The sequence below is a fragment of the Aquarana catesbeiana genome, linkage group LG02 (assembly GCF_042186555.1).
Source record: "Aquarana catesbeiana isolate 2022-GZ linkage group LG02, ASM4218655v1, whole genome shotgun sequence".
In the NCBI taxonomy this organism is placed as follows: Eukaryota; Metazoa; Chordata; class Amphibia; order Anura; family Ranidae; genus Aquarana; species Aquarana catesbeiana.
Window position 1 is genome coordinate 153,177,667 of NC_133325.1, and position 24,554 is coordinate 153,202,220.

Here is a 24,554-nt window from a genome sequence, read left to right on the forward strand (position 1 = left end):
CTAATATCTAAGCAGGATCTCATGAGTGAGAAAGATCATTTTAGAGAAAACATTTCTCTGATCTGCACATTGATTTCTGCCCCATCCAACCAGGTCAAGCAGAATGAGATATTACATCCTTTCCCACAGGCTCTCTCTGCAACCATCTCCATGAAGAATAGTTTTTTTATGTTATTAGATCAAACAGCTGCTGCAATTAACCCTCCTCTTCACCAGCACTCTAATTAGTCACTCGTATAGAGCTGAACGCTCCCAGCCCAGCACACCTTTGCATAGAATATTTAGAAAGCCATTCTTTTTTCAAGGTGTGGAGATCTTCATAAGAAGGAAATTAATTTGATTTAAAAAAAATTGTATTATATGACTGCCAAATACTCAAGCATCCCTAAGCAAAAGACATGCAGACAGATGGTCTCATTAGTGAAGGATAAAAGAAGGCATAATTAGTACAATTGAACAAGCAGGTACATTTGCTAGAGGTAACCCCAAAAGAAAGATATCTTCTCATTAACCATATAACCTTATTGATGCGGGCTATACGTGGGTGTCACTTTATCTGTTAGGTAATGTATTTTAACTATATTTTTCCAAGTACTACCGCCATAATGTAGAACAGAAAAACAGAACCATTGAGGATCATTAAGGGCTCATTTATACTAGCTTCGCCCCCTGAACAGCAAACCGTGGTGATCACTTTTCAGAAAGTGTTTGACAGGTGGTGAGGAGGCGTTATGTCGCTTCTTCGCTGCCTGTTTTAACCTCTAAAAGCCTGCGCCACCATGCAGCAACCACCTCCAACCACAATGCACACAGGTGTGGCGTGATGGTGCAGGCTTTTAGGGTAAACAGACAGTGACAGGAGGTGAGGGGAAGTATTGCTCCCCCACTCCCCCACTCCCTCACTCCCCCACTAATTGCAACAGCAGGGATTATTTGCAAAGCATGTGTATACATCTTTTTGGCTGCCTTTACAGCTTAGGGGAAGTGGTGGGGACAGCGCAAACGTGGATTTACTGGATGATATTACACATCCCCATCCACAAATATAAACTAGGCATTACAACAAATAAAGCAAGGTTTTTCTGATGCAGCTTTTGGTGCACTATTGTAACAGATCTGTTTTTAAAGGGAATTGTCGTCGTCCCCCCCCAACACAAAAATCTCAGGTATATGCAGCTTAAACATTTTTAAAATATAAAAAAAAGAATGAAAGCTTTATTTGTCACCTCACATGTTATGTATATCCTGGTATGCAGTAGGCATTGGTGACATAGCCAGAACCTCACAGCTGCCTCCTGGAAAGGCTATATCCCCAGCGCTTGCTCCTGTAGTTAATCTGTGAGATCTCGGAAGGAAAAAAAAAAAGAATGTACTATTTCCCAAGATATCAGGAAATAACATGTTCATTGTTTCTGCACAGATTAGGTATATGTCAGCAGTGGGCAGGCACAGAGAATTACCTCATTCACGAAGCTACATTCTCTATTTCTTTAGTAAATCGAACCCTATGAGTAAGTCAGCCTATTGAAAACAATGCATTCCCTATGTAACTGATATCTTACTCCAAGTGTTAAGAGATACAGAGTATCTGGGTTGAGTTCCCTTCAGTGGCTAAGCTATAAATCTCTATATTTTAGGGGTAGTTCGCAACACGTGTAGTGACCACAAATTTTGGCACTGAATCAACATTGGTCACTCTAAGTGCACATAGAAAACTACGATTAACAACCAGTAATAGTGGGGGGGGGGGGGAATGTATTGGCAGAACACATGTTGCCCTGCTACACAGCATATAGAGACATGCTCTCCACCTGTCTCTGTATGCCATCTTAGAATTGGTCTTAAAGAGGTTGTAAACCTCCATTTTCAAGTTGTACCTATAGGTAAGCCTATAATAAGGCTTACCTATTGGTACAGTACATATCTCCTAAACGTGCACCATTTAGGAGATATTTACTTTGTACTGCGCCGATGATGTCACTAGCGAGTGCCGTGACTGGTGGCTCCTGCGCGCTCGCGAGGAACGTCACGCCACTCTGGCCAGTCACAGAGCCTGAGTCCGCGGCCCTGGAAAGAAGAGGGGTGAACATGGATGCGGCCTCCAGCAGGGACAGCGCGTTCTTCGTTTGCAGGTAAGTGTCACATAATGTGCTAGTATGCAATGCAACTGTCAACTGATTTGTCAAGCTGTCAAATGACTGGTGTCATAGCTGATCACATGTGCAGCATCATGTCAACTACAGATCAAACAGAGGCAAAGATGGCAACTTCTTTTCGTTTTAACGTAAATCTGTGTCAAAGAGAAAAGTTAGTAAGGCCATACATTTATATACAATTTTCTTATTCAATTTCCTTTAGCTTTAACTTAAACTATGTAGTGCAAGGAAAATATAGTACAAGAAAAAAATGCTCCTGCACTCAGAAGGTTGCTGTGGGTTTGACTTGAGAAGTGGGGGGACTCTTCAAAAACCACACCTCTGCATCGGTCGTGCTGCCACTCTCAACAGGTCAGGGAAAACCCAGGTGTATTCCTCCCTCAAAACTCTGAGGAAGAGGGGACATGGGGACAAAATGAGCGTCAGCTCATTTTGGACTTTCATCATCCCACCCTGGTTCTACTGGCCAGCGGATCCTTGTAGGACGGGGCCTGGATTTTTTATATTTCGTGCTTGATGTTACCATTGCATTTGTGAGTATAATACTTATATAATAAATATATTCTATGTCACAAAGGTAATGCGCAAAGCTGTTGCGCCTTCTGTCCTTATTTTCTTTTATGTAGTGCAAGGGCCTGTCTGATTGAATACAAATTTAAAGTGTTTAGGTTTGACCTCATATTATATGGTTTTGGTAAATCTAAAGGAAATTTGTACAAGAAAATTGTATAATATATGGCCAGCCTTATTAAATGAACTTATTGAACACAAGCAGACATCATAAGCTGGCAAAACATACCTGTTGTATGATATCTGAACAACTTTCTCATTATTGCTATTTGCATTTCCATAAGCCAGTCCCCCTGCCCCCCTCTTGACAATACTCGAACATTGATTACTGAGCCATTAGTGTGAAATGCTTTTCCTAAAACTAATTACATGCTCCACCCCTAACAGACACTACATACAGCACTTCAAATCATTTATTCCATAGTAAAGATGCCTAAACAGGCAGGTGCATTGCATGGCCTCTGGTCAGGATCTAGGCCCAGTCCAAGTCATTATTCCTACTTCCTTCAAAACATCAATATTTACTCAGACCACCCATAACTATTCGATTTTGCAATCACTATCAAAATAAAATCTGGACAGGCCAGTCCACAACTGATAAAAAGAAAACTTTTTTAGGGTGCCCACATGCTTAATAATTCTAAAAATTTAAAATTCTGTTGGTTGCTGTTGGGTAACACACATTGGAATTGACTTAATATCTTAATATCTAATCATGTGCAAGGTGAATGAAAAAACAGGATTTTTTTTTCTTTTAAAAGATTGGGTGATCAAAGTGAACAAAGCTTCAACCTATTTACTAATCTTAGAAAAACATTCACTTTCCAAACTTACAGTCCCTAGTTCTTTAGTAAATCAAACCCACTATCTTTAATAAATAATTGTGTGTGAACTTCCTCTAATAACAGCAAGAAATCATATTCTGATCTGAAATAGAAATGAATGATGACTCTTATACAGGTTTATACATAGCACAGTGAACCTGACAGCACAGGAAATGATCTGCCAGTTTTAAAGCCTAGATTTCTTTTTTTTTTCATAATTCTGTTAAAACACTTATGCCATGCCGCTATCAAGCACCAAGGAGGCATGCCAATAGACAATGTGAATAAACCTATTCAGACACAGGCCTGTAGTGTTCATGACAGGTTTTTATTGTAAATCACTCAATAGGGATAACAGGCTGACCTCCCAATTACCATTCAGGAAAGGGCTAGAATCCATTTGTCAGTTTCAACTTAACAGTAGACAGGGAGAAGCATGTAATATACAGTATAAAGATGTTCCATAGAGCAATGGTTATTATCAGGGATCCCTCTTAAAGTGGATCTTCACCCCAAAATACAAGTTATTTGCATCTGGCTCCAGCAGCCTCACTCTCTCACAATTAGATAACAAGGGCGTTTGACTTTATTGTGCTGCTCCTTTTTCACCTAGGCAAGAATAATGTTGCACTCAATTTCACGCATGCGTTGATGTGCCAAAAGGCTCTACCCAGCCTTCAGGACCCAAGCAGAGACCTTCAGCACATCTGTGCATGTGTAGTGTCTTCCATGTGCATATGCGAGGACGCCATTAAGTCGACTGCACATTAGTGGGGAAACTCATGTGCAGGTGTGCCACACATCCCTGCCAGATCCCAAAGGCTGGGTAACGCCTTTCAGCAGATATTCGCATGTGCCAGATTTTCAAAGATGGCGGTGCAGGTGGGGATAATTACGGGGGCAGCATTATGGGAACTGAAAGTCCTCTTTCAACAGTAGAATATTTACTAATAAAAATTTAGTAAATTAACCGAGCACCTGCGCAAAAAATTAATAAATCATATGGTAATAACAATACATATTAATAAATACTATGTCTGTGAATGAGAGCTGCATGTTATAAAGCATAAAGCTTGACAAGGAATAAACTGAAAAATTATTAATTAACCGCGTTTAAAATGAATAAAGTGCATGTGCATTCATAGAAACAATAAAGTGATGTAGTGTTATAAACTTCCAAGGAAGTCTCAAAAAAATGTAGTCCCATAAACATATGGATTGTGCAAAACCACTTCTGTGATCAAAACACCCGTGACTCAGTGTGTCTTCTTTTCACCAACATTCATATGTGCATCCTACTCACCAGAGCGTATTGACCCCCATTACAGGTAGTCAAAAACAGTATAATTGATCATGTCCTCTGGAGAAAGAGGCAGCCTGGGGAAGGTACCGCTGATGTTACTCCTAGGTTCCTGGATGCTCGTGCTGGCTCACATAGAGGTAAAAAGGAGACCTCTCATGGTGTAGTACACAGGCATGTATGTAAAACGAAAATGTAAGTAAAGTGAAGCAATACATTTTTTCTCCTCTGGAGGGTCAGGGACTGTAGTGGGGGGGGCAGGGGCGGTAATGGGGGGATCAGGGCCTATAGTGGAGCGCCATGGGCTGTAGTGGGGGGGTCAGGGAATTAAGTTAATAGTACTGTACAGTAATCCACTTATGTTTAGGCAGTAACTCTGGGCTGGCTGGCGGGCAACTCTGGGTTGGGTGGCAGGTAACTCTGGGTTGGCAGGTAACTCTGGGCTGGCTGGCAGGTAACTCTGGGCTGGCTGGCGGGTAACTCTGGGCTGGCTGGCGGGCAACTCTGGGCTAGCTGGTGGGCCACTCTGGGCTGGCTGGCAGGTAACTCTGGGCTGGCTGGCGGAAACTTTGCCTCTTCACTTGCAGCCTCTTCACTGGCGACAACTCTGGGTGGCAGCTCCGCCTCTTCCAGGCCATACGGCGGCTGCGCAGCATGGGATGTCTGTACTTGCGAGGTACTTTATGCACACTCGCGGGTATGTCCGTACTTGTGAGTGTATGTAAAGTGAGTGTACTTAAAGCGGAGTATGCCTGTATCCAGAATATTTATTTTATTAAAATCACACTAAACAGCGTGTGAACAAGAAAATCAAAGTCACATAATGTGACCCCTGATGACATCAGATGCACACTGACGAAACGCGTTGAATTGGATCAAGCGTAACACGTCACTTTCACTTTCTGGAACACAGGTGGAGCACAATACGGCGTCCCCTGTTTTATTGTTTCTTTTTAAAAACCTCCACACGCTGTTTAGTGTGATTTTAACTAAATAAAATTCTGGATATATACTACACCATGAGAGGTCTCCTTTTTACCTCTATGTGAGCTGGCATGAGCATCCAGGAACCTAGGAGTAACATCAGCGATACCTTCCCCAGGCTGTCTCTTTCTCCAGAGGACATGATCAATTATACTGTTTTTGACTACCTGTAATGGGGGTCAATACGCTCTGGTGAGTAGGATGCACATATGAATGTTGGTGAAAAGAAGACACACTGAGTCACGGGTGTTTTGATCACAGAAGTGTTTTTGGACAATACATAGAGTTTATGGGACTACATTTTTTGAGACTTCTTTGGAACTTTATAACACTATATTTCACATACCACCTTATTGTTTCTATGAATGCACATGCACTGCAAAGTAGTGATAAATCTAAATGATTGCTGCAAAACCGTATTCACAATAACACAAAGCAAATATTAAATGTATAAAGTGATACATTTAACATATGATGACTGACCTGTGTAAGAAGGATCTGTATGCTTACTATTTTCAAGTTGCTCTGGACTGATCATGTGATCCAGCTCCCCTGTGTCAACCAGCGGTGGCTGCAGGGGAGAAGAGCAGGCATTTGAAAACAGCTGGTAATTCCTGGGAGCAGTGACATCCATTGTTGGCACTAACTCCTCTCCCCTGCACCTGCCGCTGGCTGACATAGGGGAGTCGGATCACGTGACCGGACCAGAGCAACCTGAAAATAAGTATATACATTTTTGTGAACCAAAGAAACCTTGTGTGTGATCCACTCAGGCTTAGGAAAGGGTACTAGTCCTCAGTCCACTGCTGTGATTGCTGGCTCTGGAAGGAGCTCGTCCCAGCTCCAGACGTCGGTGTGTGTTGAAGTAGATGCCCCTGTAGCCGCACATCGAAGAGGACAACCTCAAGCTGGGCTCCAGCCAGGCCACAGCCCAAACACATTTTCCTTCGCTCCTCTGAGTTTAATCATGGGGTTCCTCATGATTAAGTTCCCAACGCGTCTCGCCTCACCCCTTATTCATGGGGTTCCCCGTGAATAAGCTCTGAGGGGTGGAGTGAAATGCGTTGGAAGTGTGGCCTGGCTGGAGCCCAGGCTGATGTTGCCACATACCATCACTAGTAGGTTTATATTGTAAAGCGCTGCGTAAACTGTTGGCGCTATATAAATCCTGAATAATAATAATAATAATAATAGTAGGTCTGCTTTGATGTGCAGCTACAGGGACATCTACTTCAATATACACCTTTCTTACACAGGTTAGTTAGTATAGGTGTTAGGAGGGGGAGGAAGAATTTTTAGGATTAGTTAGGTATAGCCTGGAATACTTTAACCGCTTGACAACCGCAGTTATGCGGCGGCAGAGCAGCTCACCTTTGCGGGATCACATACTTAGTAAGTGGTCTGGCACTTCCAGGTAGCTGTCCCAACTGTGATTTGACACAGCACACGCCGATCAGTGGGTGCTGGCCAATTGATGTCCACTGGTATCCGCGATCGGCAAGGAGAGACACAGAACGGAGCTCTGCCGTATGTAATCTATCTAATCTGTCTATCTATCTATCTGATCTAATGTATCTATATAATCAAGGCAGAGCACTGTTCTGACCTGGGGAATGTGATGGATTTTGTGTCCCTGCAAAGCATGGAATAAAAATGTTGCACTTTCCTTAGTAAAATCAGCACACATAGTAAACATAAACACTGGTTAGGCACACATTTAACCCTTTGATCGCCCTAGATGTTTAACCCCTTCCCAGCCAGTGTCATTAGTACAGTGACAGTGCATATTTTTAGCACTGATCAGTGTATTAGTGTTACTGGTTCCCACAAAGTGTCAGCTAGTGTCAGTTAGTGTCTGACTGTGCACCGCAATATCACAGTCCCACTATAAGTCGCTGATTGTCGCCATTACTAGTACAAAAAAAAAATTCTAGTGTATATACCATAGTTTGTAGACGCTATAACTTTTTGCGCAAACCAATCAATATATGCTCATTGGGATTTTTTTTATCAAAAATATGTAGCAGAATACATATTGGCCTAAATTTATGAAGAAATTAAAATGTTTACATTATTTATGGTATTTTTTATAGCAGAAAGTAAAAAGTAATGTTTTTTTTCAAAATTTTCGGTTAGTTTTAGTTTTAAGTGCAAAAAATGAAAAAACCCAGTGGTAATTAAAAAAAAAAGAGACAGCTCTATTTGTGAGGAAAAATGACACAAATTTCATTTGGGTACAGCTTTGCATGACCGCACAGTTGTTAGTTAAAGTAAAGCAGTGCCGTATCGCAAAAAATGCCCTAGTCATGAAGGGGGTTAAATCTTCCGGAGGTCAAATGGTTATCTGTTTTATACGAGGGATGGAAATATCGTATTTCTTCTTTCAGGTCTTATTAAGACCTTATGTATGTGTATACCTAAAACAATAACAGTAATTGCACAGTTAATCACTATAAAGAAGTAGGAAGTGCTAAAATTTACCTGGAGATGACTGGTCACTGCTGAGGACCAATGTTGCGGGTGTTGGTCTTCGTCTTCGAATCTATTTAAAAATAAAAAAATAGATTTACTATTATCATAACATATATTTTTTTTTTTTTTTTTTTATATTCATATTGTTATAACTTTAAAGAGACCCTGTCTCCATTCAGTTTAAAATAGAAATGAAAGGCAAAACATCTGTGTATGGATATAAATACTTTTCCCCCCTTTTACAGCTGCTTTTTTGAGCTTTTTTTGCAGCTTAAAAAGGCCTGTCTATGTTAGTCTATGGCTTCATGCCCACCTAGGCGTTTTTGAGCTGCAAGTGGCATAGGCGTTTTTAAGCTGTAAAAAAAACCCAGGACCAGTGGGTTCTGAAAGACGTTTTTCAGCTGTAAAAACGCTCTAACGCTGAAAAACGCTCAAAAACGCTCAAAAACGTCATTCACCAACGTTTTTTAGCGTTTTTGATCCATTGAAAAAAAAAAAAAAAAAAAAATTTTGAAAAAAAAAAAAAACGCTCAAAAACGCTAACGCGGAAAAACGCTCAAAAACGCTAAAAAACGCTAAAAAACGCTATTGCAAAAACGCTGAAAAAAGTTAAAAAAAATCACTGCAAAGATACTGGCGTTTTCATAACGTTTTTTTAACAGCCTGTGTGCATGAGGGCTAAGTGATCACATCCCCTCTGTTCTCAGCTGCATAAGAGCTGGGGGAGGAAAAACAGCAGCACACTGAGCTTCCCAATGAATGGCTGCACAGGGGAGGGGGGCATGCCAGGGCAAGTCTGACCATGGTGTGCTCTCTTGCTTAGTGTAGTCAGTTTTGAATAGGAAAGCAAAAGGACTGGCAGGAATACTAGCGATTTCACACAAAGGAAGCAATACAAAGAAAACAGGATACTTTCTCATACAAGTACATGGTACAGCAGGCACATATCAGGAATATGAACTGGTGGGGTAACAAACACCTTGAGCCTATAATTCTGCTAGTTGCTATCACTCCCAATCCCTGCAAAATAAGGAATACTAGGCAAAGGTCTGCTCAGATATCCCCACTGGATGAAATATAATCTTGCATGCACTAATTTCTAGTAGACTGTGTTACCAGCTGAGAAATAGGACATGGTTTTAGCCAGAGAGATCAATAATGTAAATGCATGACAAGTTTCTAAAGTTTATTAATAATGCATCTTATTTTAGAATGCAGCTACTGCTAGCACTTACTGTACTCTAGTCAGCCTCCTGAGCAGTTCTATATAGTTTGGGGAAGGTAAAAAAAATATGGCCTTTTTCGTGTTTGAAATTTTTGCAATAATGCTGCGGGCCAGCTGAGGAAAGTCTGTGACCACTCAGTGAAGAGTGAGTTAGAACAGCGCAGTCACGGCCACACCCCCATCGCTCATTCAGAGCAATTTTACAATAACTCCAGACTTTCTGAGAACTTACCATGGCCCCAGTTACACAGACCATAAACATCTAATATGAAGAAAATGGTTGGCTAAACCACACAAGGGATCTTTTGACCTCTGTTTTTTCTTTATATTGGTTTGTCAAAAAAAAACAAACATATGCAGCAATCTAGAAGTTGAATAAAGTTTATTGCAGCATAACACATTTGGTAGTAAAATAATACATTTTGTGTAGCGATGTACTGTACACATCAGATGCACAAGGGACAGAGCATATATGGCTGCATTTGACTCTGCGGTGTTGGAGCACTGGAAGTATAGTAATAGCTATGCTCCCCGAGCCCTGTAAAAATGTAAACTGTAAATTAGAGAAAGAGATGAGTCCACAAGGTGGCGTGCACCTCTTTGGACTTAACCCCTGGTTATCCAGAACATTTTACAAGGTGGCTGAATTCCCGAAGTTCAGCTTTAATCTTTCACAAATCCATAGGTGTGTGCAGCCGATTGCATTAGGGTGTGCACTCAAATAAAGCTCAAACACACGTGTGTGCGTGTCTACTCATATATGACCCTGGTACATTGATCTCTCTGCTGCTTCTCTTGTGGCAGAGCCAGTAAGAGGGAGATGTTTCCCATCTTCCCACCGGAACACAGAGCAATAATGCTAATGCGCATGGGTGATTAGAGCGTGCCCAGCACACGCTGTGTGCAAGTCTATGTACAAATCCATGTGTAAAACACAGTAATTAAAATATAAAAACAACAAGCAAATAAACTGCAAAATGTTATCATTTATATAAAATGAATTTTGCCTAAATGGTAAAATAACAGAAAAAATGTACAGAAAATACATTATAGTTTCTGCATAAAAACTATGGATATATACATTCAACACCACAACGTGCTCTGTACTTTATGAAAATGCTATATATATATATATATATATATATATATATATATATATATATATATATATATATATATATTCCTAAAATAATATAAATTGCTCAGTTCTAGAAACGCTTTCAGCATCCTGTGAATATTAATACTATTATTGAAGGAAAATGGTCTTCAGTGATCTTTAAATAAACCCAGTTGTCAGGCAAGCCGATCCGTGTATCAGCTATTACCATGGCTAAAAGCCCAGCCATGCAGATAAACACACTGGGCAACAGAACTGAAGCTTATTACCCTGCCAAGATAACATGAAAATATCAATTCTGCACTAAACTGGGACAGGCATGTGCTGCCATATTGTCTAGTACGAGGACACAGCATATGTTTCCACATATCGCTTTTTGGAATCAGGAATAGAATCCAGATTTCCAAGTAATCCACTCGCAGCACACTTTTTTATGTTTCCAATTTGTTATCAGCAATTTTTCTTCCATAAAATGAATTACAAAGCAAATTTTAGGTTGTTGTCTGGAGTGGGACTTTAGGATGTGGTCAGGCGCATGTTTTGGACACAGCGCAGTATTACAATGGGGGGGGGGGGATCCAATGGGTCATGGATGAGTATTCCAGCATGACAATGACCCAAAACACATGGCCAAGGCGACAAAGGTGTGGCTCAAGAAGCAGCACATTAAGTTCCTGGAGTGGCCTAGCCAGTCTCCAGACCTTAATCCTATAGAAAATATGTGGAGGGAGCTGAAGGTTCGAGTTACCAAACATCAGCCTCAAAACCTTAATGACTTGGAGAGGATCTGCAAAGAGAAGTGGGACAAACCCCCCCCCTGAGATGTGTACAAACCTAGTGGTCAACTTCAAGAAACGTCATACCTCTGATTGCCAACAACGGTTTTGCCACCAAGTACTAAGTCATGTTTTGCGAAGGGGTCAAATACTTATTTCACTCATTAAAATGCAAATTAATGTATAACTTTTTTTAAATGTGTTTTTCTGGATATTTTTGTTGTTATTCTGTCTCTCGCTGTTAAAATAAACCTACCATTAAAAAATATAGACTGATCATTTCTTTGTCAGTGGGCAAACATACAAAATCAGCAGGGGATCAAATACCTTTTTCCCTCACTGTATGCAAATGAACAAATCTAAAGCCTTACAACAAATGTACCAGTATTTTCAGCAGCCTATTCTAATTGGTAGTAGTTATTTTTTAATATAAATTACTTTGCATTACATAAGAGCTTTTAATTTCCATTTGGTCCACCTCACCATAATCTGACTAGCTATCCTAAGTTTCATGCAGCAATTTGTTTGGCATAGAAAAGGGACAAACATGAGCAGTATTATTCCTATGGAATCCCCAGAGGGCTTCGTGCGACATAGCGCAGAGTCATCACAGATGTGACAAATAGAAAAGTGTGACATGACATTACCTCAGTAATCCCACACTGCCTTCAGTCTTGTAAACAGTTTAATATTACACAGTCTCTGACAATTGTGCGGTCAATCTTTTCAAATATTGTGATCATAAAATAACATATTTTTTTACTATGTATTGTATCTGGTGATTTTACATCATTTATATTTTTAACACATTGTTTAACAATATGTATTTGCAAAATTTTTGTACAACTTCTGGTAAACTGACATCGGATTTATAAGGCCCCAAGGACACTAGGCATTTAGCTCCAGTGTGTAAGAAGAGGTTAGTACCCCTTTTGGTGAGGTCCCTCCCCTGGGTAGGTATGGTGGGTGAGTTAGTCATCCTATATAAGCTGAAGCAGAAAGTGTCTTGGGCAGAGGATGATGGGAAAAAGACTACCCTTGGTATACAGTATGTAAGCCTATAGCCTGAGGGAGAGAACCCTTCAGGGTAGGCCTGTGCAGACTCAAGAGGAGGACCCACCTATGGGGAACCTGTAGTGAGGGTATGGAAGAGTTGGGTGGCCATCTTTTTTTAACCACAGTGTGGTGAATTTGCTGTTGCTGGATCTGAAGTGATGGAGGGGAAAGTCGAGATATACTGTAAGAAACTGTAATGTGATGTTTTTGCCATGGTAAAAGAAAATCGTTAAAAGGCTGAATATGTGGACATAACTATTTTCTAGTAGTGGGTCTCAGGCCATGAGAATTAGAGAATTGCAGTAAAATGTCAGAATTATTATTATTATCAATGAAAATGTATTAAAAAGTAAATAAATAAAATAGTAGAGTCTCTCCCTGTATCTCAGTTCTTGAGCCTTGAATCAAGGCTGCCAACAAGTGCACGAGACTTACATTTTGGTGCATACAGAAGGCACAGGTGTACCACCCAGCCCTACTGCCGTAAGCCTGTTAAACTCTCTGTGGCTGAAAGCTACTGTGGCTGGACGGTGCACTGAGTGCAGTATGTACCCACTGACAAATGTCTGAAATTCAAGCCTTGGGGAAGGGGCTAGATTACCCTGGATGTCCTCTAGCCCAGAAATGAGGTGGGCTCTCTCTAATTGCTGCCACTTCTAATGCACATTTTGAGAAACATACAATGTGCAGTGAAAATAAACTGCCTGTACAAATGAGCAAGATTGAAGGGAATGCTGAAGTTCAGCTTCAAAACTGAACAAAAGCCAAAATTAGTGGGAGAAAGTGGAATGGAGAACTGGCAGTTCGCTCTTCTGAATAAATTACTTTATTATAGCAGGCAAAGTGTATAAGTGATTTCTCTTAAATTCCCATCCTTGTGACCACACAGAAAATAAAAGGAATCTCCCCAGTGGTCATACAGACAGCAGTGGAAAAAAACCTGTTCAATTTTCAACCCTTCTGGACTATAAGAAATTGTGTTTATTGTATGTGTCTCTTTTGGAGAGACTCTGCTTGCTATTCTAACTGGTAACTACATAGGAAATGAGGAGAGATCTCCCCAACTGGCATACAGATAGCATTTACAGACTTTAGAGGTTCTCCCCATTCTGAGTTCTATTTTTATATCGGTAAGTTAAGCAGGTTATACAAGTCACATGACCATTAACCAGTGTGGTACTGTAACTTATGTAAAGAATACTAGTAGCTGCAATACAGCATGTATTTCAGAATTCTGCAATGAGGAGCATATATAACTTGCCATGATGGAAGCCAGAATTTTGCCCACTTGTAACCAATAAGGCGTATAATGAGAAACCCAGAAATGGACTTGCCTGCTCAGCATTATGTGCAGCTAGCCTGCCAGATGCTGCTGAAATTCCAGACTGATGGAGTATCTACCACTGGCCCTGAGCAGATGAGTTCTGCTATTAAGGATATCTCTTGTCAAAGTCCATTACATGTGCTTCCAAAGTATTGTAATATTTCAGGCCTGCATAGATGTTACCTATGCAGACCTGAAATCTCATGATATTTTGGCATTTAATGATCTGCGGCCTCTTGGGATGTGTGACATGATCATTCCAGTATGCTGCAAATGGCTGAAGATATGTCACCAGCAGAAATTAGGAAGTTGGGGGTGGAGGAGCTAAACGAATCTATATGCAGTTCATACAATATGAACATTATAAGTGAATGTGGAATAAAAAGAAGGGATGGGGGATTCAGAAAGTGCAGTGAATGGAGAAAGGTCCACTTTAAGTTCACTAAACATGGCCTTATTGCATACTGTTTTCATCCCTTTATGTGATCAATAAAGCCACGTTCAGTAGACTTATGTTGAGTGCTGTAATCTTTTAAGCTGTTATGTCCATGTAGTACTGGCAATTTTGTGTACAGACTACTCTACAGAATCACTCTCTTTATTATTTTTGTACCTAAGAAAAAATGAATTGAAGTCAATGTAGGGTTTGTCTCACTGACATACCAAACAATGTAGTTTTGCAGCTTTTGGAGCTAGCAAAGGACTGGAAAACATTAAGGGATGTTCATGGTATCTAATACAGTTGCTAATGAGCAAGGCAATAATTTCTCTGCAGGATGTGGAAACCTTGCAAAAAGATCTGAACAAACTAATGGGGTGGGCAACTACATGGCAAATGAGGTTCAATGTAGAAAAATGTAAAATAATGCATTTGGGTGGCAAAAATATGAATGCAATCTATACACTGGGGGGAGAACCTCTGGGGGAAGGATGTGCTGCAAATGGAGCAAGTACAAAGAAGGGCAACAAAGCTAATAAAGGATCTGGAGGATATTAGTTATGAGGAAAGGTTGCGAGCACTAAACTTATTCTCTCTGGAGAAGAGAGGCTTGAGAGGGGATATGATTTCAATATACAAATACCGTACTGGTGACCCCACAATAGGGATAAAACGTTTTCGCAGAAGGGAGTTTGACAAGACTCGTGGCCACTCATTAAAATTAGAAAAAAAGAGGTTTAAACTACGTAGAGGGTTCCTTACTGTAAGAGTGGCCAGGATGTGGAATTCACTTCCACAGGCGATGGTCTAAGCAGGGGGCATCAATAGTTTCAAGAAACTATTAGATAAGCACCTGAATGACCACAACATACAGGGATATACAATGTAATACTGACATATAATCACACACATAGGTTGGACTTGATGGACTTGTGTCTTTTTCAATCTCACCTACTATGTAACTATGTAGTGATCATAGCACACCAGCAATTTGTAGCTGCCTAGAAAAACATTGGAGTCTGCAATGGATGCTACAGCAACAAATCTGTATTCAGCTACAAATCACCAGGGAAAATGTATTTATTTATTTATTTTTGGTACTTATATAGCGCCGTCAATTTCCGCAGCTCTTTACATATACATTGTAGATTCACATCAGTCCCTGCCTTCAAGGAGCTTACAACCTAAGGTCCCTAACACACATACTAATCAGAAAGATCAGTAGCTGCTACAAATCTCTGCTACAAATTGTTATTATGACATGAGCCTAATGCCCCGTACACACGATCGGACATTGATCGGACATTCCGAAAACAAAATCCATGGATTTTTTCTGACGGATTTTGGCTCAAACTTGTCTTGCATACACACGGTCGCACAAAGTTGTCGGAAAAGCCGATGGTTCTGAACGCGGTGACATAAAACACGTATGTCGGGACTATAAACAGGGCAAAAGCCAATTGATTTTGTCTCTTAATTTATTCTGAGCATGCGTGGTACTTTGTCCATCGGATTTGTCTACACACGATCGGAATTTAAATGATTGGATTTTGTTGTCGGAAAATTTTATAGCATGCTCTCAAACTTTGTGTGTAGGAAAATCCGATGGAAAAAGTCTGATGGAGCCCACACATGGTCGGAATTTCAGACAACACGCTCCAATCGCACATTTTCCGTCGGATAATCCGACCGTGTGTACGGGGCATTAAGCTAACCAGGAGAGCCTTCCCCCTATCTTTATGGAATCACTCCCTTGCTAGTCTGGAATGTGTCTGAATCTCTCTTGCAAGCAAACATTTCACTGGTACAAGTAGGTGGTAAGCTACCCAGATAGCAAGGATAACTTACCACAAATTTGTTGCAGTATTGAATTGTATGTCTGTTAACTTGCTGCACATTTTCACTGGCATGTTGTACACTTGCAGAGCACTTGAAAAAAGTTCCAGTTAACACTTTTCCAATTTGTAGCAAATTTGTGTGGCAAGTCTCTAGCAAGACCAAAGGTTCAGTGGTGAGTCTACAGAATGTGCTCTGCAAGTCTACAGCATGAAAATTCAGCCACAGTGACCCCTGTGGTGGGATGACTATTGCACAACATAACTGAACCAGAACTTGCAGCAGACTTGCAGAATGTTTGAAAGTTAATCTGGAGTCATGCAATGCGGACTTGCTGCAATTAAAAATGAAATATTCCTTTAAATATCATGCCTGGGGGGTGTCTATAGTATGCCTGTAAAGTGGCGCATTTTTCTCGTGTTTAAAACAGTACCACAGCAAAATTACATTTCTAAAGGAAAAATTGTCATTTAAAACTGATCGCGGCTGTAATGAATTGTCGGGTCTCGGCAATATAGATAAAACTAATTGAAAAAAAGAGTATGGGATCCCCCCCAGTCCATTACCAGGCCCTTTGGGTTTGGTATGAATATTAAGGGGAACCCCGAACCAAAGTTTTTTTTAAAAAATGCGTGGGGGTCCCCCTAAAATCCATACCAGGCCCTTCGGGTCTGATATGGAAATTAAAGGGAACCCTTAATCTCCCCAAAATCCATACCAGACCCTTATCTGAGCACACAACCTGGCAGGCCTGAGGAAAAGAGGGGGGACGAGAGAGCACCCCCCCTCCTGAACCGTACCAGGCCACATGCCCTCAACATGGGGAGGGTGCTTTGGGGTAGCTCCCCAAAGCACCTTGTCCCCATGTTGATGGAGACAAGGGCCTCATCCCCACAACCCTTGCCCGGTAAATGTGGGGGGTCTGTGGGCGGGGGGCTTATCAGAATCTGGAAGCTCCATTTAACAAGGGGACCCCCAGATCCCGGCCCCCCCGTGTGAAATGGTAACGGGTACAAATGTAACCCCCAATTAAACATAAAAATGGTTAAAATGTTAAAAATTAGAAGACACAGCTTGGGACGAGTCCTTTATTAAAAAATAAAAATGTACTACGATGTCCATTCATCTTCTTCTATCACGCCGCAACAGACTGAAAAAGTAATAAAAGATCCGGAACTAACCTGCCTCCATGGGAGGCTCCCGCCGTTTGATGCTTCTTCGCTTGTGACAGTTCTTATATAACTGAGGGCGGGGCCCGGTGACATAAACGGGTGACCCCACCCCCTCTGATGCCACGGGGAAGCCATAGGGAAGTCCCTGCGGTGTCAGAGGGGGCAGGGTCACCCGGTGACGTAAACGGAAGACTCCGCCCCCTCTGACGCCATGGAAGCCATAGGGAAGTCCCCGTGGCATCAGAGGGGGTGGGGTCACCCGGTTACGTCACCGGGTGGCCCCGTCCTCAGTTAAATAAAAACTGTCACAAGCAAAAAAGCGTCACACAGCGGGAGCCTCCCATGGAGGCGGGTCGGTTACAGATTTTTTTTCTTTTTCGGTCTGTCACGGCGTGATAGAAGAAGATGAATGGACATCGTGGGACATTTTTATTTTTTAATTTTTTTAATAAAGGACTAGTCCCCAAGCTGTGTCTTGTCGTTTTTAACATTTTGACACTTTTTTTGTGAAATGGTAGGGGTACATTTGTACCCGTTACCATTTCACACAGGGAGGGAGGCCGAGATCTGGGGGTCCCCTTGTTAAAGGGGGCTTCCAGATTCCGATAAGCCCCCTGTCCGCAGACCCCCACAACCACCGGCAAAGGTTGTGGGGGTGAGGCCCTTGTCCCCATCAACATGGGGACAGGGTACTTTGGGGGTCTACCCCAAAGCACCCTTCCCATGTTGAGGGCATGTGGCCTGGTATGGTTCAGGAGGGAGGGTGCTCTCACCCCCCCTCTTTTCCTGCAGCCTGCTAGGTTGCATGCTCAGATAAGGGTCTGGTATGGATTTTGGGGGGGACCCCACGCCATTTTTAAAAAAAATTTGGTGCAGGGTTCCCCTTAATTTCCATATCAGACCCAAAGGGCCTGGTATGGATTTTAGGGGGACTCCCACGCATTTTTTAAAAAAATTTTGGTTTGGGGTTCCCCTTAATATTCATACCAGACCCAAAGGGCCTGGCAATGGACTGGGGGGATCCCATGCTCTTTTTTTCAATGAGTTTTATCCATATTGCAGAGACCCAACAATTCATTACAGCCGCAATCAGTTTTAAATGACAATTTTTCCTTTAGAAATGTCATTTTGCTGTGGCACTGTTCTAAACATGGGAAAAATGCGTCACTTTACAGGCATACTATAGACAACCCCAGGCACGATATTTAAAGGAATATTTCATTTTTATTGTTTCACTTTAAGCATTAAAAAAATCACTGCTCCCAAAAAAACGTCCGTTTTAAAAAACATTTTTTTCATTGATACATTTCCCCTGGGGCAGGACCCGGGTACCCAAACACTTTTTACGACAATAACTTGCATATAAGCCTTTAAAATTAATACTTTTGATTTTTCATGTTAGTGTCCCATAGACTTTAAAGGTGTTCTGGCGGCTTTCGAATTTGCCCCAAACACTGCATATTGTTCGGCGTTCGCAGAACATCCGAACAACCAAAGTTCTGGCCGAACTTATGCTTGGGCCAAACCATTCGCCCATCCCTAATTGTCAGTTTGTTATACAGTTCATGTGGCTGTTCCGTAAGTGAGGAAGCGGAAAAGTTGTGTACAGTTAAGTGACTTTCCTGTAGATTAAGCTGTAGGTGATTGTTATGGAGCAGACTGTAATTTGTAATGTCCTCATCACACAACAATTGCAGATTAATGCTTTAGTAAATCAATGACACACATGAATTATGCAAATGAGGTGAGTTAATTTTATCGACGACCTTAAAAGTCTTTGAAGAAATTAGTAGTAGCTAAGTCACTAAGTAGTTTTTGGGCAGGTGCAGCGTGATGCGGTGGAAAGAAAACGCAGGGGTCCAAGTGCAGCAACAAGACTATATTGTAACAGAAGTCTAACAATACAAAGCAAATCCAGCAGGAAGGCCACCCAACCGGAAGCACTCACAAGTTGTAATGGCAATGTGACAACAGACTGATGATTGAGAGGTGCCAACAGCATTTGTCTCAGAGAGTGGAATGTGGCCTGGCTGATCTGTACCCAAATGGGGAGGCTTCCAGGAAGGATGGCGTTTCCCTGCACTTTCCCTATTCCTTCAGAACCTTATCTTGGTACCAAGCACTGTCCCTGACAGACGCGTGACCTGTCCCTACTCTAACCACTTGCAAAATGTGCACCAAACCCAGGAGCCAGGGTCTTAAATAGACTCTGCATGATCCAAGGTGGCCACCAATGTCACATGGGGTGCCAGCATCCAATAGGATAGCTGCCTCCCTGTGACCAAAGAAACTATGAGGAAATTTGTTTCTCTCGACTTCCTCCCTCATCTGCATTGTCGCTGCTGATGAGTGCCACCTGCAGGGGAGAAAATAGACTGCACTTGCCTACATGTTAACTGCACTAAATGCAAAGCTACTATTAAGTCATTTTCTTGCATTATTTGTCACAGGGTTGATACAGGCAAGCTATAAAGGACCTAATTTATAGCTGGAACATATATGGAAAGGTTTTTATTAGCCATACCTGCTTGCAATAAATGTACTTTGAAAAGCAGAGCAGAGAATCCCTCAAATTTTAAAATTTTAACACCATGTCTAAATATTCCAAAGGTTGCAATCTGTATTTACTACTGTCTTTAGATTTCCAAACGGCTATGTAGTGTGAGGTCCTGCTTGAATGAATATGCATTGACCGGATTGCCTTCTAACAACATAGTTATGGCAAAGAAAAGGAAGATTGTGCAATCAGACTGTAACATGTATAGCTTGCCTTAGAGAAGCCCAGTATAGTCTTACTTAGTTCTAGTCAGCTAAAGAGAACATAGAGGACTGATTCAATTTAACTTCTACAGACTGTTCAGCTGAGCACATTTCACCATGCAATCAGTTGTGTTTTTGGCAGAATATTCTCTTAAACTGATCACAACTTATACCACATTGTTTTAAAACAATACAGCATTGTCAAATTCCCTTCTACTGAGTAAAGGGAAATTTTAATTTATACCACATTGCTTTCAAACAATGCAAAATTGCTAGAATGAAAACACTATAATAGCCATAAGAAGACATACAGAGACTTATCCACAAGGGTTTTATTTTTTGTTATCTGCAGTTTTGGATCATTATCTGACTGCACTGCCCCCATTTACAGCGTGTCATCCCCTCTTATCGGGATATGTTGTAAGATTACAAAGTGTGCACAGGCACTGATAAATTGATTTCCAGTGAATGCTCACAGTCAGAAAAAGCTTTCTGTTTTTTGTCTAAAGCTGCCCAGCCACAGGAACGATGGGGCCTTACAAGTGACAACATGAAAACCCAAATCCTACACGAACAGGCTTCTTCATCTTTTAATGAATATTAAGCTCTCTGAATAAATTTCAGTTACTTATTTAGTTAGTGAAGTCTCCTTCATACCTATCAATGTGAATGTTTCAAAATAATCTAGTTGTTTTATGACAAACGTCACCTGTCTTTCTACAGCTTTATGTCTAAGTAACGTTGTCCTTTAAGTCATTTGCTCATCACATTTTATATCCAATGTGCCGTAACTCTTATTCCTATTCTTGTTAATAACATCCATTTTTACTACCCACAAGCTAAGTATTTGGACATGTATAATCCAGTGGCAGCGGCTCTACTAGGGGTGCAGGGGCGCCACCCTCCTAATCCATACGCCCGGCCCCTAATCTACATGCAGGGCGCCAGACACATGGATTTCAATAGGGTTTTTTTATTTTGAAGCACATGATTGGACCCTGAGGCTCTAATTGGCTTAAAAAAGAGTGGGCTCGGGGCACAGAGCACTGCGTCCTGAGCCCACCCAGTTGTGTGACAATAGTGAATTAATATTCGCTATTGTTTTCATGCTTCTTCTCCAGAATCAGGAAGCGGGTCTTAAGACCTGATTGGCTGAGAGGAGAAGCAACGGTAGCAATTGGCCGCCGAGGAGGAAGCTGCTGAGGAGGAGGAGATGCAGGGGGAAGCCGAAGCTGCCCGCGACCTATATGGGGTAAGTTCGGAGCTGGTGGACGGACAGCAAGTAATGTGAGGGATGGTGTTTGGGGTTTGACTGACAGACCGACCGGGGGGGGATTTGTTTGCCACCCCCCCCAAAAAAATGGAGCACCAGCCACCACAGGTATAATCCCTAAATTAGGATTTGCAAATCTTCTCCTGACCAGACAGAACACACCAATGTTACGAGGTGGGCGCAAAATGTACCATACTTTTCTGTCCCCCACTATTGCTAGACGTCCATGTGTCAAATTTTACTATAAAGCCATGTGTTCTAATGACGGCTGGCAGGAGGGGGACGTGGCCGGCTGTGGGTCTACATGGAAGCAGAGTGAGAGAGCTCCGGTATAAAGGCTCTGTTAGGGACCATACACAGCGACAAGAGTGACCCCTTTGTCACACATCCTCACCACCACATTGCCCCAATACCTGGCCAACATGTTCAAGCGGCTAACCAACTTCTATCCGCCGGCTCCACCAACATGGTGGCGGCAGTTTCTCCCAGGAGGCACACAGGATCATTCCAGCTGCAGCAAGCAGACGTGCAGCGGCAACCCAGCACAGCGCTGACACCTAATTTCAGCCCAGCTGAATGGTGAGTCTACTCCTCCTGATTCCCCCACCACACACAGCTCTAACAAGCTTAAGAAATCCAGACAGGAGCAGGTGGAAGGGGGCCAGCGGCTCCCAGACAGTTCCCATGCTTCCTCACAGTTAATGTGGCCACTTGAGGAATATCCTTCCTCTTTTCAACCTGCCACCATTGCAGATCTCAAGGACATGCTACTGTCTCTTAAAGAGTCTCTACATAAAGATATGTCAGCCATGCTTACAAATGTTACCACAACTGTCCAGGACCTATTCTTCGGAAAGTCCCATGCTGAGGAAAAGATCGGGGATATATGTCATGCTCATAATGACATTATTGATGCCTTTAATGACCATGAGGAAGAAATCAAAACAATGTCTGCCAAATTAGCAGACCTTGAAGATTGCTCACGCCGCAATAACATCAAAATATTGCCCATGGAGCTCAGTTCTTATTTCAAGCAGTTTTTTCCTTTTTTCTTTCTCTTCCTTTCTTTACCATCCGGATGTTCTGCACCCAACCCTTCATTTCCTTGATACGGCATATCTATACTGCAATCAATCTATTTGCTACATCTCATAAAAATATCCACCATCTCTTTGGGAAATACCTTCCTTTACTCTTGACAACTTCTCATTCAAGCTGGAGCCTACTGATACTTTCAGTTGAATGACAATCATCGAGTCAACCTTTCATCTGCCACATTCTCCGTGACTATGGGCCCTAAAATTGTTTCACTCAATGTGAAAGGCCTTAATAGCCCACACAAAAGAAGGGCTTTACAGAAAGACATTCTTTCCCTCCAAGGTGACATTGTCTTTTTACAGGAGACTCACTTCCTCAAACGTTCCCCCCCAAAACTCTCACTAAAACATTTCTCACAGGTTTTCACAGCCAATGAAGATAAGAAGAAGGCAGGCAGGCATTCTAATTGATATTAGGGACTCAATTCAATTCAGACTTAAATCCTCTTTATTGAACAACAATGGCAGATTTATTGTTCTGGTTTGTGATATTGATGATATAACCTACACCCTGGTTAATGTGTATACTCCTAACGTAAAACAGACCATTTTCCTAAACAAATTACTAAATGCCGTCAGGGGCACTTAATATTAGGAGGAGACTTCAATGCTGTAGCAGATCCCTTAATTGACACTACAGCCAGACCCAGAAGACCATCAGCCTGTCTAAACTAATTTCTTTTCAAAAATGGTCTGTTTGACATCTGGAGATGCCATTCGGGGAGAGAGGGACTACTCCTTCTTTTCCACCTCTCATCGCTCCTATTCAAGAATAGACATGTTTGTAGTTGAACGATGGACCCTTCTAACTGTTGCCTCTTCGTCTATTGAAACTATCACATGGTCAGATCATGCACCTATCACCATGCACCTCTCTGGCCCAGGACCACCCAAGAGCTCCCCCTTATGGAAACTTAACACATGCCTTATTTCTAACCCTGACCACAGTCAAATGCTTGAAAAGGAATTAAAATCCTATTTTGAACTTAATGACACAAATTATATCAAATTTACGCTCTGGACTGCCCATAAGGCTTATCTCAGAGGAATACTGATAAAATTAGGTGCCCGGGAAAAGAGGCGTAAATCCTAACAATTTGACCTCCTGAATTCAATTTGCGAAACCAAAGAGGCTAACAAGCGGGACCCCTCCTCTGCCAACTCTACCAAGCTCCTCCTCCGTCGTAATGCCCTAAGAGAATTATTACTTTATAACCAGGAAAAATATGATAAATCCCTTAACGATAATAGATATGCTTTAAGCAACAAGTCCGGCTCCTATCTAGCTAGATGCATCAAGCGTAGAACAGTGTTTGCCAGAATACCCTTCCTTAAAAATCCCAAAGATAATACGAAAGTCTATGACCCCTCCCACATGGTTGAGATCTTTAAAGATTTTTACTCTGATATATACAACCTCCAAAATGACCCATGCACCCCACAACCAACTGATGATCAAATCAACCAATTCCTTAATAACCCTTCCCTGCCCACCCTATCTAATGAACTGAGCCTTAACATCTCCTGACCCTTTACAACCACAGAATTGTTAAAGGTTATTCAGGCCTTCCCAAATCTAAAGCTCCTGGCATAGATGGCTTCCCTAATGACTACTACAAAAAGTTTGCAATTACCCTTGCCCCTCACTGAATACCTTTAATGAGATTCTGAAAGGCAGTCAATTCCCAAAAGAGATGCTACAAGCAGTAATAGCCACTATTCCCAAACCAGATAAAGACTCTTCCATACCTGGTAACTATAGATCAATTTCACTTCTAAATTCTGATTCAAAGATTTACGCAAAGGCACTAGCGCTCTGACTACTAGACCTACCCTACCCAGACCAAGTGGGTTTCATGAAAGGACGCCAAGCACCAGATGCTACTATACACATGCTTCACATCCTTAAACACATCGAAATTCATAAAACACCAGTGGTTTACCTGGCATTGTACGATGAAAAGGAATTTGACCGAGTGCACTGGTGGTACCTCAGTGCTGTACCACACAAATTTGGGTTCCAAGGTCCCTTACTCGCTGCTATTATGGGACTTTAAATGCACCCCTCCACCAAAGTCTATTGATCTGAAGCATTATCAACAGCATTTGCTATTACCAATGGCACTAGACAGGGGTGCCCATTATCACCACTCATATTTGCCCTTGTCATGGA

The 24,554-nt window shown here is 41.8% G+C and overlaps 1 protein-coding gene across 2 annotated transcripts in view; it reads right to left on the reverse strand.

Annotated features, from left to right (window-relative positions):
- The window catches only part of PPP1R1A (protein phosphatase 1 regulatory inhibitor subunit 1A), a 242,199-nt gene that overhangs the window by 80,950 nt on the left and 136,695 nt on the right, over positions 1–24,554 (reverse strand). For both annotated transcript variants that reach the window (XM_073613645.1, XM_073613644.1), the window contains exon 2: positions 8,316–8,376. In XM_073613645.1, coding sequence (XP_073469746.1) covers positions 8,316–8,376 — 61 coding nt within the window. The remainder of the gene's footprint in view (positions 1–8,315; positions 8,377–24,554) is intronic.